The following is an 18905-nucleotide window of genomic DNA, read 5'->3' on the forward strand; positions in this document are numbered from 1 at the left end:
AATTTCTTTTTACGGATTTTATCGTAGTTATTTATATTGTTATTTTCTCCCGACGTTTCGAAGACTGCCTTCATGGTCACGGTGCGGACGGTCGTAAAATAATTTTATTTCAATGGGGTAAAAGTAATATTTTATCGCAAATTGTACTGTTCATTTTCTCCACGATAATAACAAATTTACGAAACAAACACATTATAAACCAAATTATGAATATATTTTCATGGGATCATAAATTACTTAAAATCTTGTGTATCAACAAGCAGTAAGTCACATTTCGCGAAACCTATCCATCAATCTTAACGCAGCTGATGAATGTAAATGGATCATTAACTGTGAATAAAATACGTCCAGGGTAATGGGGAACAATTAAATATTCCATTAGGCTTGGGTCTTTTATAGAAAGTATTTCCAAATTTCTGAAACCATCAATAATAAATTATAAGTTTGAAATTAAGTCACTCCTACACGTATTGCATTGTATTTAATAATATTTATCCATATTTATATTATAAATGAGAAAGTAACTGTCTGTCCGTTTGTTTGTGTGTACCGATTTCAATGACATGGAGATTAAATAATAATAATTCTCATCAGCCTATAATTGTCCACTGCTGAACGTAGGCCTTCCCTAGAGCGTGCCACGTTGCAAAATAATAATAATTAGTAGTACCTTATTTGCTGGTGTTAGGAATTCTCAAGTAATATCTACCCTGTTATTTTATTTCCCATAGTCATAAATGTTGAATAATTATTTCCCGTCAAATTCTTAGTAAAAATGTGTACATCCATCGCTGTATTCGCGTCTGAATAAAGTCTGTCGGGTCATCAATCACCGCGAACGCCTTATAACAACCTGACACCATGTGAACACATTATAAGTATATTAGGTAATGAAATGCTTCTGTTAAGTTGTAGTATGTTCGACTGTAGAATTGTGGTCTCAGGTTCAAATTTGGGCCGGGCAGTTAAATTGGATTTTTCTGGGAAATATTAACCCAGAGTTTGGAATTAGTGCTCGATATGGTAATGGGCTCTTGCCCCCTATCATATATTTAATGGGTGGAATAGACACGGCGAGTTGTGGCGTACATAAACTTCTGCCTACACTTTGGGGGAAAAAAGCTTTGTATTTTTTTCGTGTCTCACTATGGAAATTCACATGATTTATTTATTGTAATATCACGTGTGGTTGAAATTGCTCGTATATTTTTAAACAAAAACGTAATATAACCGATTTTTAGTCATAATAGAGGAATAAATCAATGTGAAAGGATCGCACCGATCCATCATAAGGGATCCCGCGGGCTGTCGGCCGGCCAGGGGGAATATTGGCAGTTTATTACAGATTATAGTACGTGTAGGTCAACTCAATCCCTTAGGTTGACCTTATTGATGTCAAAATTACGATTTTGAGTGAGCTCTCTATAACAGAGATGTCTACATCAACTCAGTGTAACTACTGGACATAATGAGACTTAACATCTCATGTCTTAGGATGGCGAGCGCAGTGGAATACCAAACAATATTTTGTAATTCCAGGTGTTGGATGATGTTTTTGCTGTTTATGGGCGATGGTATCGTTTACCATCAGGCGAACGGCAAGCTAGTTTCGTCATTCAAAGAAAAAAAATATGATTTATTAACAGAGGTAAATTTTACGAGGAATATTGGTTTATAGAAAATTAATAAAAAAGCAATCACAAAAATGTTATTTATGTACCTACCTAAAAATTCAAATAGTTTCATATATTTTATTGATACCTGGAATTAAGAATCGTACCTAATTAGCAGAAGACAAAGCTTTGGTTCTCTTTAGTTAACCTTCAAGTACTTAACTCGTGATTATTTTTTAAAAAGTCAAAATATAACACAAAGCGAACGTGAATGCACTGGTTTCCAAGCGCCGCTCGCCACACGTTCAAATAGACATACGTCCATCTCATACAACCTGCGCCCGTGCTAATGCTGACAAGCGGCTTCTTTACTTTATACAATAACTTTTGATTTAATATAATCAAATTGATTAAAGATTACATTGTCTCCTAGGGGGCGCCAAGGAATTGATAGTACACGGGCGGCACATAAGCTAGAGCCGCTCCTGTATATTAATCTCAACATGAAATATGAAAGACAGGCTATCTCTCCTCACCAAAAGCCTGCGCAAAAGTAATAGCAACAAAAAGTCTTGCCGCTTTTTGGACACTGTGCAGCGTAGACACTACGGGCGATGATAAATCTTGTGGACATCTATTTTGAACTTTCAAAATTATTTTTTTAATTTAAGAGGATAATTTTTTCTATGGGTTTCAAAATATGAGAGAATTATGTCAGATGAATATCCAAATATGGAAATCGAATATATTTCCCAAATCCCAGTATGCCCACAAAAACAGCACAGTAATAATAAACATCATCATTTATATAAAGGTAATTATAAGTTTCTAGCAGCATACACGTAAAACAAAACAGAGCCTTATAGTCAATCTAATAAAGTTTAAACTCAAACATATGGCCTTTTGAGCGTTCGCAAGATCTTACTTCCAACAAAGTTGGATTCCATGCACCTCAAAGCGAGATAACTCCGGGCTTATTTCATATTGAAATCAATTTCCAACTTGCAATGTCATTCAAAAGCAGACCTCTTTGAGAGGGGCAGGTAAGAAACTTTCAACTACTAAAAGGTATTGCTGATATTGGCAAGCATAAGTCAATTCAAATTACTTAAGTATTTACAAAGAAACGCTTTGTTGTTCGCGGGAAATTGATGTATAAAATCGTATATTCTTAATTTTTTTTATTATGTGTCCATATTTTTTTGATTGGAATATCTATGCAAGTGTAACAAATTATAAAAATGTAATTATTATAAATAAATCACATACAAAAAAACAATATATGTCTTGCTGAAAAGTTACAAAATTGAAAACACTAATTACAATTACAATTTTACTAAAATATAAACATCACATAAAATATATATACTAAGTCATATTTTTTTATAAATAAAAAGCAAGTTACATAGACTACAGCCTTTCTTCCTTCCTTTTCCAATGGCTTCCATCCCGTTACAATTTTTTTTAGTCTCAAAAATTATCGACCTTGAGCTAACATAGTAACTACATAGACCAGAGGCTTTCTTCCTTCCTTTTCCAATCGGTTCCAACCTGTAACAATTTTTCTTCGTCTAAAAATTATCGACCTTGGACGATCATAGTTCCAATCTATTCTGTATACGTTATATAAAACTTTGTTCTGTTTCTACAAACAAACTTTAACCTTGACAGTATTCAAAATCAAAATCTAGTTTCAAAACGAATTCACATTACCAAGGTATGAATGAATTCATTCCGCTAGCAAGTCGTAGGCCTTGGTTAAACTACGGCGCGAGGAAACGAGCTCATCTACATAATAGGTTTATGTGGTACACGGACACCTCTGAGAAATCATTGAATTCACAATGAGACGACCAGGAACTATCTGTCATGAATGTGGGAAAAGTATACTTAGATATTATAAATAGGTTATCTTATCGAACTCTGGGAAAGACAATAATAATGCCGTTATATTGGAGTGCAGAAACGAACACTTGTGTGCACTATGAAGGTTATGTCAAATCTACTCTGACTGTTTAAGTAGCGTAGTTGTATTACGCATGTGGTACGGGATCCTTATTCGATTAACGAGTTACTTGGGTCTGCACACCTGGAGAAGATAGCCATGAGGTCGTCCCCCTATTACAAGGGGCTTATATTTAATGGATTTTTATCGGAACCTACTCCACTAACAATCAGGTGCAGTGTACACTGAGGATCGTGACCGTTGTTGAATTTCTTTCTTTCCGAGGCACGGGTATAACATCTCCAACTCCCTGACTCCGAGCTGCGACTAAGTAAGTAATTTTTTTTAAAATGGAAAATCCCAGTCTCAGTTATTTTGGCCCGACCCGGGATTCAAACCCAGGACCGCGCAGTAGTCATACTCGTACAGTGCACAATTATAACTACGCCTCCGAGGCAATCAATATATATTTCATAGCTAGTGAAATATTATACACCTCTGCCTTCCCCAAAAAAGGTGTGCTACTATGGTTCTAATACCCTGAGGGCTTGTCACTTGAATTACTTTATTTCATTGCTTAGTAAGACAAATAAGCGTCCATTTCTATTAAAGCCCAATAGAAGCACAATTTGACAAATGCAAGCGTAAAGTGAATTCTTTCTTAAGGGATTTGTCCGCGAAGATTGATACCCGCTAATGTGGCTGAAGCACATGCAATACACGTCACTTTGATTAATGAGAACTCAGACCTGGGTTTTATATTCAATAATATTGGAAATACTTGAAATGTGCAGAATATAGCCATTGACTTGATATTATTTGATTAAGTCACTTTTGCTGTGTACGCTTTTTATATTGCATATTTATTCGTGACTTCATTAGGTTTTTGAGAATTCCACCATATTTTTTATAAAAACAAGGCGAATTCCACTCATGTAATTGAAGTGTTTAATTATGCCTCTCGAATCGACGCAATTATGCTGGCCTGTTCGAAATCAACTTTGTTAGCTGTAATTAAAGCGGTGCTTGTTTTTCAAGCTGGTCTTTTGGAAAATAGATTCTCTCTTGTGTTTGTATCAAAAATACTTTCAATAAAACGTATTTAGTTTGCTGAATTGTGTATTATTGAACGTCCCTCGTTCGCCTCTCATGAAAACAAATCGAAATGCAATAACAGAGTCTAAAAGTCTGCTCTTATTTTTCAAAGATATTACAACAAGACGAAAAATAAATAATATTATATTATTTCAATTTAAATAATACATTTTGTTGACTAACGTACTGCAATAAAATGCATATTACATCACACAAAGCGAATTATATCCTCTGACTTGTTTCTGACGAATGGGAAGATTTTTTTTTCTAATTACGTAAGCTGGTAAATAACCCTGTAGATCACGTGATGTTAGGGTAACCATACCTCCAATAACCACCCAGAATCCTAGAAGAAATTACGTCTTCTGAATTATTTCTGACGAATGGGAAGAATATATATTTTTTTAATTACATAAGGTAAATAAGCTTGTGGATCTTCTGGTGTTAAGGCAACCATACCGCTATTAATTATTATAAGCTAATAATTATAAGTTATTATTATTCTGCTACCTTTTTACCTTATTATGTTTTAAAGAAGTTCTTATCTCACTCAATTTTGTTATTTATTTAATTTTTATTTACTGTTAGTGCTCACCTAGCAAACAAATTATAGAAAACCTAATTATGTTTTATATTTAAATTGTTTCTGGTATCCCAAGGTACAGGCCTAGCCTAGTTTGGGTACCCCTGGCAAATATGTTAATTTTTGTTTTTATAATAAGTTTATAATTTGTAACCATTGCAATTGTAAACAAATTCGGTTATTTACAATAAAATTATTATTTATTTACTATTTATTTATTTATTAACTACCCAAAATCTTAGAAGAATAATGAATTCCCTGGACAAAAGGAATAAAAAATAGAAAATCGGGAGGATTGTTAGTGGCTCCAGAATTTTAACCATACAAGTTCATTGTACAACATTGTCACTTTACGAAGGTTTGTCATAAGACATTGGAAGGACCTTGAACTAACTGGTACATTTATGCTGTTGACAATATGTAAACAATGTTTTACTATTTTCAATACAAAGTAACTAAGTGTATGTGAGAGTTTGTGGATGTCTATTAAGGTCTAATTTGCCTGTAGGATTCTTATGACACACTCATTACTATTTTATAAAATGACCACAGTGCTCAAAAACAACATAAAATGCAATGGGAACCATAAGCGCAATTCTTTATGTATACAAATTGCATTTTAATGTAACGCAACATATTTTTGATATCTCCTCTATTTTATTGCCTTCGTAAATATAAAAATGTAAAGATTAATAGTTTTATAAAATTATATTGCGATTTGTATTATTTAATAGTAGAAATTCACGAGCACAATAACTTAACAATATACAAAAATTATAAACAATCGTATTGCAGGAGAACACGTAAATAATATATGTGTGTGAGAAAAAATTGAATTATAGTGAGCTCATATTAGTAATCCGAGAATACAAAAAGTAATATACATCCACTGTAAAAAGGGTGATAGCCAAAATGCGAACAGATGGAGAGCATATTGTATTTAATAATAATAGTAATATCAGCCCTGTATTATATACATGCCCACTGCTGAGCACGGGCCTCCTCTACTACTGAGAGGGATTAGGCCTTAGTCCACCACGCTGGCCTAGTGCGGTTTGGTAGACTTCACACACCTTCGAAATTCCTATAGAGAACTTCTCAGATGTGCAGGTTTCCTCACGATGTTTTCCTTCACCGTTAAAGCGAACGATAAATTAACAAAGAATACACACCCAACTAGGCTATCGCCGCTTCGCTTATTGTATTTACTTTAAGAATAATGGCTATTTTATTGTTCTAATTTGATTTCCAAACTGTTTGCAAGACAAATTATTGCAAATAAAATCATTAAAGTAACGAAAATATGAGACCTTTATTAGGCCGACGCCATTTATTTAATAATAAAATAACAGATTGCTAGAGTAGTACTTTGGAGTAAATTAAAACAAATATAACAAACATAAGAAGGCAGAGGTGCAACGAAGCGCAACGAATAGATAGTCTGCCTTGGTGGCATAGTTGTATTACAGTACGACTGTGGTACTGAGGTCTCAGGTTTGATTTCTGCATCGGACATAGTCATAATGGGTTTTACTATCAGCCTGGAGTCTGATCTCTGTACCCAATATGGCGATAGGCTATCACATCATGGGACGGAATACACGCGGCGCGAAGTAGGTGCACCTGTTGCGTGTTTAGTTACGAGGTAGAACTCTTCAGGGATGAAAAGCGTCAGTGTGTGTTATTTGATTTTGCTTAGTAATTTGCGCAGCATTATCTGAAAAAAATACTACAATATTGCATTTAACCATTCTCATAATGTCGTATAGTAACGAGAAAGCAAGCTTTCTGCGTCTCTCCTTTACTGTGTATTGTACCCAAATATCGGGGCTTATTTGTCAACAGCGAAATGAGATCAGGGTCTATGAATATATAGTAGTTTAGACCTTTCACAACTTTCATGTATGTAAACTTGTTTTCACCGACTTTTCGAAGCCTTTTTGTCAACACGGGATGAACGGCATAATAATATTCCATTCAATTTGTCAAATGAATGCTTACATCTTACTAATTTTATAAATGCGTTTGAAAAGATATTTGGATTGTTAGAAGTCATTAAAATAATTGATACATTAAGTCATATATTTTTTTTATTAGTCCTAATGATAAAGATGTCATAAACCCAGAAATAGACGATTTAGTGACGGCAATTATGTTGTGGGATAGGAATTATTAATTTTATAACCTAAATCGGTTAAATTAATTAAAATATGTTATATCAATATAGCTTTTTATGTTTTCATACCTTAAAAGGAACTCTTATACGTTCAGATTGTAATGGAAATCATATAAAAACCGTAAATATGTACTTATTTACTTGGATACCAACAAGTTTGTAGGGAAACCTCGGTGCGCGAGTTAAACTTGCACTTGTCCGATTTTATGTGGTATGTAGAACTTATGTTACGGACCATGGTTTTTACCACCATGGTGTAGACACTATGGTAGATGGAAAAAGTATATAAAAATATTTGTAAAGTAATAAAGCTGAGTAATATTTTCATTTTTGAATCTCAATTCTTTATTGTCAAACTAGCGACCCGCTCCGGCTTCGCACGGATGCAATGCTGATACTAAATACACTACAGAAAAACTGTGAACGTTGTATATAAAAACATAGCGGCCCGCTCTGGCTTCGCACGAGTATAACATAACAAAATAACAGTATTTCTCCACTATTTAATGTATGTTATTATATCTATAAATCATCCTCTTGAATCACTCTATCTATTAAAAAAAAAGCGCATCAAAATCCGTTGCGTAGTTTTAAAGATTTAAGCATACAAAGGGACATAGGGACAGAGAAAGCGACTTTGTTTTATACTATGGAGTGATGATGATGATAAGCGGCTGGCGGCAGCCCTATGAGAGCGACTTTAACGGGCATGAAATAAAGTCTGTTTTTGTTAAGCAATTTTTTGTTAGTCCGATAATACAATATAGGATAGGTAAATATAGCAACCATAATATATCCACGAAAATACATTTTTTTTCGTGAAGTACTATGAATGAAGCATGATCGGCACTGAGCCCATTTGTTACGTATCGAATTAAAATCAAAGAAGCTCTAAGTTGTGACAAATTCCAATTGATAAGTGAATCCACTTTGAATATTAATTAAATATGTGAGAATATTATCTGGCTTAAATTCTCTTTGTAGTATAGTTTAGCCGGTTACAAGTATGGATATTTATTTGAAAGAATGTTCAATATTATCTATTATCCATGTGACGGGCTGTCTTTGTCTTGCATTTATGTAGTACGTCACGCCGCGTGCGTACAAGGCCGCCTTGTGAGTGCGTCTGGCTTGTTATTACGTTGTTACTTGTTACGGACACGGGATCGATGAATCGTGTCGCGGCGTACATTCACCCGCTCCCGCACCCTCCCCTCCAACACCCCGCATCCCGTCAGTCGTCCGCAGTCGAACATTCGCGAAGCGGCCACCTCACGGCGATGATGTGTTTATTTTTCGACGATTTGTAACAACTGCAGCTCAAAATGCTATGGGATCAAGATAATGTTCTAAAATTGATTGATTTATATCACACGCATCCAGTATTATGGCATACAAAGCATAAACATCACTATAACAGAAAATTGAAACATGATGCCTGGGTAGAAATATCCAAAGTAATGAAGTGCTGTGTTGGCGACTTAAAAAAAAAGATTGATATTCTACAAGCTCAATTGAGGCGAGAGAAGTCGCAAATGAGGAAGTTCGCTGCTCAAGGTAGCTATATAATTTTGATTATTAAAATCGAATATGTATTTATATTTGTTATTATTGTTGCACGAAATATTTTTAAAGGCTGCAGTGTATGCTGTATTGTATTTTGTACTTGTATTGCAGATGAAGAGTACATTTCATCGTGGTACGCGTATGAACATCTGAAGTTTCTTCTGGATAGAAATGACTGCTCTCGGATGGAAATGGTGAGTGACTACGACATGGCCCTTTCCTGGTTTGTTGATGCTCGATGTAGGCTCGGCATGGCCGGTATACGTGGCACCGAAACCTTACTGATAACGTATTTTAATGAGTGCTTCCTGATTAAGGAAAGTCTTTCTGTTTAAGGCCAATCTTACAAAAAAAAAAAAATATTATTAAAGTAAGTAATGCTCGGTAAAATTATGTTTTTGATTATTCTACGTTTTAAAATATATGTTTCCAACTTTTCTCGATCGTAAAGGGAACGAAAACAGAATATTTTGATCGTTTTCCAAAGTTTTTATAGGGTATCAAAAGACCAAAAACAAGTAAGTAATGATATTCGGAAGAAACATAGAATAATGGTTTTTTATCAATTCAGTTATAGTTTATTTCACACGTCATGAGGTATAACCGCGCTTACTTTGTTATACTTAACACAAAATGTATGTACGTCAGGCTGGCACGGTACCTGCTTTTTTGCGTTTCAGTATTAAATGAAGCTACACATAAAAATAGATTTTATTTATTTATTATTCTTAAGAACATCAATACACATAACAAACTTTGCTTCAGTTTCATAGTATATATAGAGCATCGTTCTTGTTTAGTTACCATATAATTGTATTAAAATTCATAAATACGCTTATTACGAACAGTAAACAAATAACCTTATGACGCTTATGAAGATTAGTGTCGTTATCTTAAAACATATAGTTAACAAATTTAAATATTAATAAGACTGATGTTACGTGTCGCTACCCTAGCCGATGATATCGGGCGTTTCCGGCAATATTCGGCTGCGCAGACAGCTTGGCAAAAAGACAAACTATGGCAAGCCGCGACTGTTCTATTATTCTCTCTGTTTAGACATACTGTAAAAATAACGTTTTATCATGTCAGGCTGGCTTGGCCAACGAAGGGTACTTTGTATAAGTGTACAAAGGCGGTACTTTGAAAATAAAGGCACTACTTTAGTCTGTAAAAATAAATAGATAGGTACATTCAGTTCATTACTTTTTTATACCAAAAGCAAGAAGGATCAGGCCAGCCTGATGTACACCGCGAAGTCGAATATCTTAATATTCCATTTTATGATGCGCCAGTGCAACAAAAGCATTACTGTGACCGGCTACCATGCGTTGCATGATACAGTAATGGGAAAACGCTTATGGTGGTATGAAATAATTTTATTTTCTAGTGATGAACATGTCTTAGTGTGTGTATGTGTTACTATGTGTATCATCACCTAAACATGCATACGGGGGCGCGATAAAATAAAGCAATACCTTCTTTCTCCTGCACATACCAAGCTCATCGGGAAGCGCTCATTGAAATATAGGCTTACGGACCCCGCCACAACAAATTAAGAGCTTTATATTGCTAGCAATACAGGTATTCAGCAATAAGAACGTCCAATAAATTAACAACAGTTTCATTCTATTCAATAGCGATCTTGTCAGTGGATTCCATTAAAACAACAATATAAGACAAATTATACACCTCGTCCTTGTTTTTAAAGTCCGTTGATTATATTCCAGAAAGAGCTACAGGACATTGAAAACTCAACTACATCAACTGAACAATCTGAAGATGAACAATTGGAAAGTGTAGAAACTGAAAATGCTGAACCCGTAAAAATAGAATTACAATCTTTGGAAGATCCAACAGAAAACTTCGAATACGTACACACAAGTATGGACAATGATGCTACCTCCCAAAATAAACTAACGCTTTTGCAACCAATTTTGAGAGAATCATCAACTAAGAGGAGGAAAGTAAATGACTCAGATACTGTGACGAAAACCGCTTTCGAAATGCATTCACCAGCCATAGCTTCAGTGAGTGGAGATTCATCCAGAGATTTTGCTTCTACAGCCCCAAATGACAGTGAAGCGTATGCAAATTTCATTGCTAGCAAGTTTCGCACGTATTCACTTCGTACGAAGAATGCATTGCAGTATGAAATAAGTAATTTACTCTATAAAGCTGATAATGGTTATTTTGAGTCCTATCAGCATTCATTTGAATTTTCTTCACGAAGAAGTATTAAATCCGTACAATCTACATCTCAAATGCAGAGTCAAACTGAACCTAGACGCCAAACGACACCTATTTCGATAACGAGTGAAAGTAGAAATAAACTTAACTCAGTAGGTGCTTCGCTATCTAATGAAAAAAATGAGACACAAGATTGATTACTATTATTATTTAATAAAAAATAATACTTTTTTTGGCCTTATTAAGTCCCCACTTGCCTCATACAATTCTGGAACTATATTTATCATCTAAATGACGTTTGAAGGTTTGTCACAAGTGATGTAATAACCTCTGAATGGATTTGGTTGAAATTGAGTAGGTACATAGATCGACGTGCGTGATTAACAATGAAGTATTCTTAATAAACTAAAAGTATTCAGTAGTACTTTTGTGCCGGGAAAGGCCTTTCACGCAAAAAATACCTAATTGTAATCTGACTAGTATTGTAGTCACTTTCTGCACTGAAATTGCCATCCTGTATTGGATATAAGTATATTTTGTCCTTGGGAGTATAAATTTTGCGGACATCGTTCGTGTTTATATTTATAACAACGTTTCTTTCAAATTGTAAATCCAATAATCTAATAAAATATTATTTTTACCGTATATATTCCCGATTTTTTTACATGTGACCATTGCTTCTTTTAAAGCACACAGTATAATAAATGCATGCACACATTCAATCTAAATTTCACTTACTTTTATAATGTAATTGTCCAAGAGACATGATTGCACGGTGCTCGAAACTGAAACGTATATTTGTGACGTATTTTATTGCACATGATACGTCACCATGTTCATATTTAACACAAATCCCTGACCATGTTACGGAATCTGATCTGATACAGTATCACAAATCTGAACCCAGACACACAACGTAACTCTATTTTCCTATGAATTTAGATGAATTAAATAAAAAAAAACTCCTACCCAATTTCCAACCCATTAAAACAGCTTGAATTTAGTCATTTTACCAGCTAATCACATGGTTACTTGAACACCTAAAATCAATTTAATAACTGTTATGCCATTCGCACTTGACTTCAACTTAGCAAAAAAATGGGGTTAGCTAACTTATTGCGGTTTACTCTCAGGTACAGTTACTGCAATATTAATTTTATCCTTGTGTTTATACAATAGACCTCTCTCTCCAGCATAAGGCTGACCTAAAATAGACTCACAAAGTCTTGCTGCTAGTTGTGTTGTGCTGATGACAGGCTATAATAATACCTATATATCCTATTTTACATCGAATTATACATTTTGCTTTTGGTGATTACTGTTGTGATTAAATAGAGATTGTGACGTTGTCGTTTAGGTATCAGAAACATTTAGTATTCGGTATTGTTATGTTAAAAATAAACCAGTCGTCACTTCTTAACGGGAAACTTACTTATTTGCTAAATTGGAATAAGCGAGTTGACAAAATAGGTTGAATATTATATCTCGGCCCACTGAACTGTAAAACTATTTACCTTTGCTTAATGTTATGTAGCTAAGAGTTCAATTTAGTTCGCAACAGTGAGTGACACACTCGTTATGTACTTTATATTATGGACGTCTCATTAAGGTTCACTCGGCTGTGAAAGACAACAACTTGTCTACTTTAAATATGCAAAATTACGTCGGGGAATAAACTTCTTGCCTAGAAAATTTATTGTCAGTAGCATAATCCCTATACTTAGTGGCCTATTACATCTTCAATCCTGCAGCAGTGTTGTTGTTGACCTGTTTTTAATATTAATTCATATTATAGCGAGACCCGAACGTCTATATAAACTGTTTGTTCAAAATCTGAACTAAAATGGCAACCAAAACGTCACTGTTATCACCCATTTATTCACTTGAACAACAAATAATTTTACTGATTTGAATAATATTTTTTATTCACATCCAGGTTTATACTTAGAATCGAGTTTTTATATTATAAGCGCCGATCTTACACCATTACAAGCTGTCAATATTGACACCATACTAAAGTCAGTTTGAATGGATTGCAGTTCAATTCAGTTGAACTCAGTTAATGTTCGGAACGCCAAATCTAGTACGTAGTACATATATATCGATGTATTGCCTATGCTCGATGTTTCCAAAACTTTCTAATATTCTAAGGATTTACCTACTTTTGCTGGCTGTAGGATATATTTTATATCCACTCGCATAGCGACCACCATACACAAGGTGATAAAACCGGCCGTAGTGGCCCACATAAGTGTGTCGCGTTCCGGGATCCGCCTGCTTATATCCGGTTCCACCAGGCCGGCATAATTGTGTCGGCTGCTGAGGGGTAATCATCTCTCGTCAGTCGACATTCTATTGGACCCCACACCACTTACCATAGTATGCAGTAGAGTCACATTGCCGTATATACAAAAAAAAATAACTTCATACCTTCATAGCATACAAAAAATATTCCAATACAGAATCAAATATATCAATAACATATAATAAATTGGTGATATTTAACATTGTATGATAAACAACTGTTTTTTAGTTCGTTACAGTCAAAAATCATCAGTTCATCAAAAATGCATGAAAGTTAAAAATAAAATCAACACGTTGTGAAGCACGCCGCACGGACAGTGGCCCTATTTACTAGCTCGTCAGTCGACGGACCCAATTAGGTATCGACTCAAGCCTACGCTAACGAGGCGCGCTGTGTCACTGCACAAGTTTTAAATGAATTCTTTTTTTCGTTTCTTCTATTGTGTACCTTATATTTCTGGTCCAAATTATACTTTGCCGCCGTTTTAAACAAACAATGCCAATTGCTTTTTCAACTAATCTGATCAAAGTTTTTCTGACGAATACCCAAGTCATTATGAATGCAAATTTGACTATTGAGACGGCTAGTATCTTAAACACATACATAATTGTCCGTAGGGCGCGAAATGATGATGAGGACAATGATAAAAATATAGGCGAGTGGGGGTGCATTTTCCAGATTTTGTCTCGCCTAGAATAAATTCAGGATCCGGGGCCGATTTCGATCCTAGAAGAGTGTATAATAGCATTAATCTTTCTTTCCGTCAGGGCATACACGCGCGAGGAGCCAGGTTCACCTAGAATTATAAACAAAGTACATTTTGTAAATAACCACGTCGTTATATTTTATCTTCGCACTATAACTTATACTATACATGTACCTACATACTAGATACATGTACCTACTTGCTGGCTAAAGAACAGTTTTCTAAGATTAAGTATAGTTAACTCAATTTAAACGAAAATGATAGTTAATATTTTTGTTTTTAGTGGACGGTAGAAGTAGCTTAGGTTATTATTCTGGGTAGAACAGTATACGCTCCACAATCTTTGTCATCTGAACAAACTATTCTAATTTTAAAATACAAAAAGCCATGTAAATTGTTATAATGAATAACACATAAATATGAACATATTTTCTATAAAACATTTGTTTAAATAACGGCTCGGTTCATTGTCATAACAAAGTTTACAGCATAAAGTACTTTGTTTAGATACAATACAAATATTTTTGAGGCCGTAATTTATAGTTCTTAGAAAATGTTGAAACACAGTGTCTCAAGTGTTGGTAAAGTGTGTATTAACAATAAAAAATTTACAACATTTACAATAAAAACAAAAAGTCATGAATTGAAGAAATTTCGTGTGATGCAATTACCAACGCATAGATATGAAGAATACATAGATTGTAGAATGAAATATTACGTGAAATACGAGATTACTCATCAAATTGCAGGTAACCTAGCCAAGCATTATTTTACTAGAAATAAAGTTAATTATTGATTTCAACTATCAGAAAGTTGCTGATGTTGCTGAAACTACTGTTAGCTTCACAATAGTTTAATGTTTCTCAACAAGGTGAGGTGGCTGCGCAGTGCCTTAAAAAAATTAAATTCAAAATTTAATTATGCTCAATCCTAGGAATACCTGATAGTGAAGAAGCAATGCAAGAGTACAAGGAAATAATGTACAAAACGTGCAAAGATCCATCGGTGAGCAACGTAATCTGTTGCCTCGACAACGAAGATAATGAAATCGTTGGAATTAGTACACAAAAGTTAATAAAGAGGGGCGATAGAGAAGAAGAAATTAAGGTAACCAAAACAAAATCTATAAAATAAGAGTTAAATTAACAAATAAGCCTTTAATTTCATTTTCAATAGTTAGGCAAGTGCTATTTTTCCCAATTAATCTCTTTCTTGTAACATAATTTTTGATATGCAACTATCTAATATTAAGATAAGAAGATAATTTACTGGATTTATCGCCATATTATCTGGACTATTGATCCACATCAAACCGTGATAAATAGATAAAAAAGTTTATTTTGGTTACAATTAACACACAGTGTAACTAAAGGTATACATAGACAATAGACAAGTACACATCAATTTGTGAAATATTGTAGCCGCAATCAGGCCCCTGCCCAGCAATATACATTGCTCCAAAGGGCAAAGCGCTGGTAATTCTACTAGTACTTCGTATGAGGTACCTATACAGTTCTTAATAAATACTTAGCTACTCCAAGTGGCATGCTTAATCACTGAAGAAGAAAACAAAAGTAAAAAAAAGTGATACAATATACAATTGGCAATATTATAGTGTTACGTAGCGCCAAAATTGTTACAAACAGACACAACTTATTACAATGAGCACCTCTCGTCACATTAGCGTGACGTTTGTTAGCACAATTGTTTTATACACTATATCGAGGCTTTATATATTTCTTGCTTGAGTATTCAACGTCATCGATGCCTATAAACAAATTAAGAATTATGAAAAATTGCTAACGTGTAACAAGACAAAGACAAAGATTATTTATTTGTAGACATTTTATAAATGTTTGTTACCTAACGTCGTTTTGAGTGAGGCAAAAGTAAGGCAACAGTCAAGTATATCAAATAGACCAGATAATCTAGCTCATCTACAAAAAAAGTGAACCAGTTATCTGACTAATCTTTATTATCTTAAGCTATTTTTCCTGAAACTCTTGTATATATCGTGCTAAAATGTCATCAATTAAATATATTTACGTGCTATGCATACAGAGGTGTAAATTTTTTTTTTAATTACAGCCTCGAACGAAACCAGTAAAGAGGTTCTACGAAATATTAAGAACATGGAACAATTTATTTCCCATTCCCGAGTTGATGAAAAACTTTAACCTAACTACGTATTGTGACGATATGGGATTTGCGATACATCCACAATACAGTGGTATAGGTCTTGCTAATAAGATGGCTCCTTTCAGGTATAGTATATTTTACGTTTTATTTGTTTCCTTAATTACTTAATATAAGAATATACGTTAATTTTGTTTTTCTGGTACAATCTTCCTAAGAATTATAAAAGGTTTGTTAAATTTGCCAACTAGCACTAGGCCAGCATAGATGATGAAGGTCTAAGCTCTTTTAATAGCGAGCCCAGAAATGGGACAGTACCTACATTATATAAGGCTGATACTTATGACATGCATAATTTTTCCAGGCGCGAAGTCTGCAAGTTACAAGGTGCGCCCATGACTGGAGCCTGGATGACGTCACCCGGCACGAAGAATGCCTGTGCTCGAGATGGATGGGAGGTAATTTACGAAATCAGTTATGAAGAACTCGGACGAATATTGGGTATAAAGTTTGAAAACGCACCGCCTAGTTGCGCTTATATGATTTCAAAAATTTGATTTGAGGAAACTGTAGTCCATATTATGTAATATAACTTCTATTTCTTTAGTCAAAAGATATGTTTTTTTTTTAATAAACAATTTATCAAATTTACGTACACACACGCGCGTTTACCTATATCCCGGAAGGGGTAGCGGGAGGCCACTTCCAGACTTCGGCCTGAATAGAAAAACCCAATATCACATAGATAAACACATTGATTTTTAATCGTACTTAATTGTAGTTAGTATAATATGATTTATACAAAGACATTAAAGAGTATAAAAAGTTATAGACTGGACATCAGGATCAAATTTGTGCTCCAAAAGTCCTTGTCTTGCTTGAAATATCTGAGTGATAAGATGTCACAGAGTCCTTATATAATAATATATAAATAAAATATCAACAGATATGGAACAAATATGAAGCATTTTACATTGATGTTATGCTATTTTATGGTAGGTTGATCAACCATCGCATAAACGCAAAATTTTTATAGACAATTTTACCAATGTCCGCTCTAAATAATCTCACAACTCTTTGGATTCATAATATATGTTTGTAATTTTTTTTATAACGTTCTTGTTTTGTCGACTGTAAGCCATATATAATAAAATATCTGTATACCAATTATGATATCTTTTACTTGGTCCACGTGGCGAGACGAAACTGGACGAGGACTGCCCTGGACGGATCAAACTAGCGTGCATTGCAAGAGGCCTACACTCAGCATTGGGACTGAATACTGAATATATAGGTTGAAGAAAAGAGGAATGACATAAATAATTTACCTAAGTAACATAATAAACCTATTTGATACTTTTAATGAGTAATTTTGAAAACTTAGTTATTAAAAGAACAGCCATCTTCCAGAGCTGCTTTTTGAAACTGTACGAAATGTTTCAATTTCAATTAAAACTTCTTCGTAATTACTCTCAAATTATAACAGCGTGTGAAATAATTATCGTATTCCGTAAAAGTTTTAAGATTTATCTTCATACTACTAATATTTTAAGTATGTTTGTGAAGATGTATGGATGTTTGTTTGTTAAAATATTACTCAACAGTTTTTGCCCGCTGCTCCGCCGTCGTCAAAAAGTTTTTCCAGGATAAATATGTTCCCGTAATAAAAGGAAGCCTATTGTACTCAGGAGTAATATATATTAGTATTAGTGAAAGAGTTTTCAAAATCGGTTCAGTAGTTCCAGGAATTGATCAATACAAATTCCCTGCTCTCCAGATACGTACATGGTACATATATAACGATTAAATGATAAAATAACTGACTATAACCTAGATTTCAGCAAATGTATTGTTGTGATACTACTAATCAGTTATCATCTGTCCTTGTAGAATGAAAATTGTTTAAAGTTTAGGAGCTAAAGATAACACAAAACAGACTCCAGTCATCGACTTCAAATAATATTCCATCAAATACTTTGACAATGTGTATCAAAGTTCGCTAACTTTTCTTCATTATAATATTAGTATAGGTAAACCGACGAATCCATAAAAGATATATAATAAGTTCAGGGTGAATAAATTGGCTACTTTTAATCTCGGTAATGCGCTCCCAGGGGGCTTTTTATTCTAGGCTAAGTCGATTATATAGGCGGAGTAGCGAACAAAAACAAATTGATAAGATAAATATTCCGATGTAATTATGTTTTAAAAAGTCTTCCTGCTTTCCTTTCTTCTATGTTAATATCAAAACAAGAAAAAATATTTAAAACTCATTAGGAACCATAAAAGATAAACCACTGCGATGATGATGCCAAAGTTGTCGAAATAATTTCCAAACACAGAACCTCTCGTGGTATAGTTTATTCAAACTAATTGTGGTAGACAGAGAACTGTTATTTGATACTTCCAAAGCATTGCGGTTGTATTGTTCGTAATGAATATATTTATAAAACACGCGGAACCCGGCACTGGAATGATCGACTTTACTGTGTTATGTTTATGTTATGAATCAGCAGTGTATAATCAATTGAAGATACGTGAAGAATTTGAGTACTCAGATTTATCTTATCAAAATAATGTTATTTTTTTT

General features: G+C 34.1%; 2 protein-coding genes across 2 annotated transcripts; both read left to right on the plus strand.

Annotated features, from left to right (window-relative positions):
• Positions 1 to 8600: 8600 nt before the first annotated feature.
• LOC115443598 lies at positions 8601 to 11817 on the plus strand. The gene is made up of 3 exons (XM_030169061.2): positions 8601 to 8969; positions 9090 to 9172; positions 10709 to 11817. Exons 1-3 carry the CDS (start codon positions 8738 to 8740, stop codon positions 11363 to 11365), a joined length of 972 nt encoding a protein of 323 aa, XP_030024921.2. The 5' UTR covers positions 8601 to 8737; the 3' UTR covers positions 11366 to 11817.
• A 2806-nt stretch (positions 11818 to 14623) lies between these two features.
• Positions 14624 to 17483, plus strand: LOC115443606. Its single transcript, XM_030169070.2, has 4 exons — positions 14624 to 14928; positions 15114 to 15286; positions 16268 to 16443; positions 16680 to 17483. The coding sequence occupies exons 1-4, from the start codon at positions 14733 to 14735 to the stop codon at positions 16870 to 16872; spliced, it is 738 nt and encodes a 245-aa protein (XP_030024930.2). The 5' UTR covers positions 14624 to 14732; the 3' UTR covers positions 16873 to 17483.
• Positions 17484 to 18905: the final 1422 nt, after the last annotated feature.

This window comes from Manduca sexta, chromosome 12 (assembly GCF_014839805.1).
Source record: "Manduca sexta isolate Smith_Timp_Sample1 chromosome 12, JHU_Msex_v1.0, whole genome shotgun sequence".
In the NCBI taxonomy this organism is placed as follows: domain Eukaryota; kingdom Metazoa; phylum Arthropoda; class Insecta; order Lepidoptera; family Sphingidae; genus Manduca; species Manduca sexta.

Bases quoted from the DNA above. Each gene is read 5' to 3' on its own strand.
- LOC115443598 (XM_030169061.2), top strand. From the start codon at position 8,738: ATGCTATGGGATCAAGATAATGTTCTAAAATTGATTGATTTATATCAC. The intron at 8,970-9,089 runs GTAGCTATATAA...CTTGTATTGCAG, and splicing joins GAGGAAGTTCGCTGCTCAAG to ATGAAGAGTACATTTCATCG. The intron at 9,173-10,708 runs GTGAGTGACTAC...ATTATATTCCAG, and splicing joins ACTGCTCTCGGATGGAAATG to AAAGAGCTACAGGACATTGA.
- LOC115443606 (XM_030169070.2), top strand. From the start codon at position 14,733: ATGTTGAAACACAGTGTCTCAAGTGTTGGTAAAGTGTGTATTAACAAT. The intron at 15,287-16,267 runs GTAACCAAAACA...TTTTAATTACAG, and splicing joins ATAGAGAAGAAGAAATTAAG to CCTCGAACGAAACCAGTAAA. The intron at 16,444-16,679 runs GTATAGTATATT...TAATTTTTCCAG, and splicing joins AATAAGATGGCTCCTTTCAG to GCGCGAAGTCTGCAAGTTAC.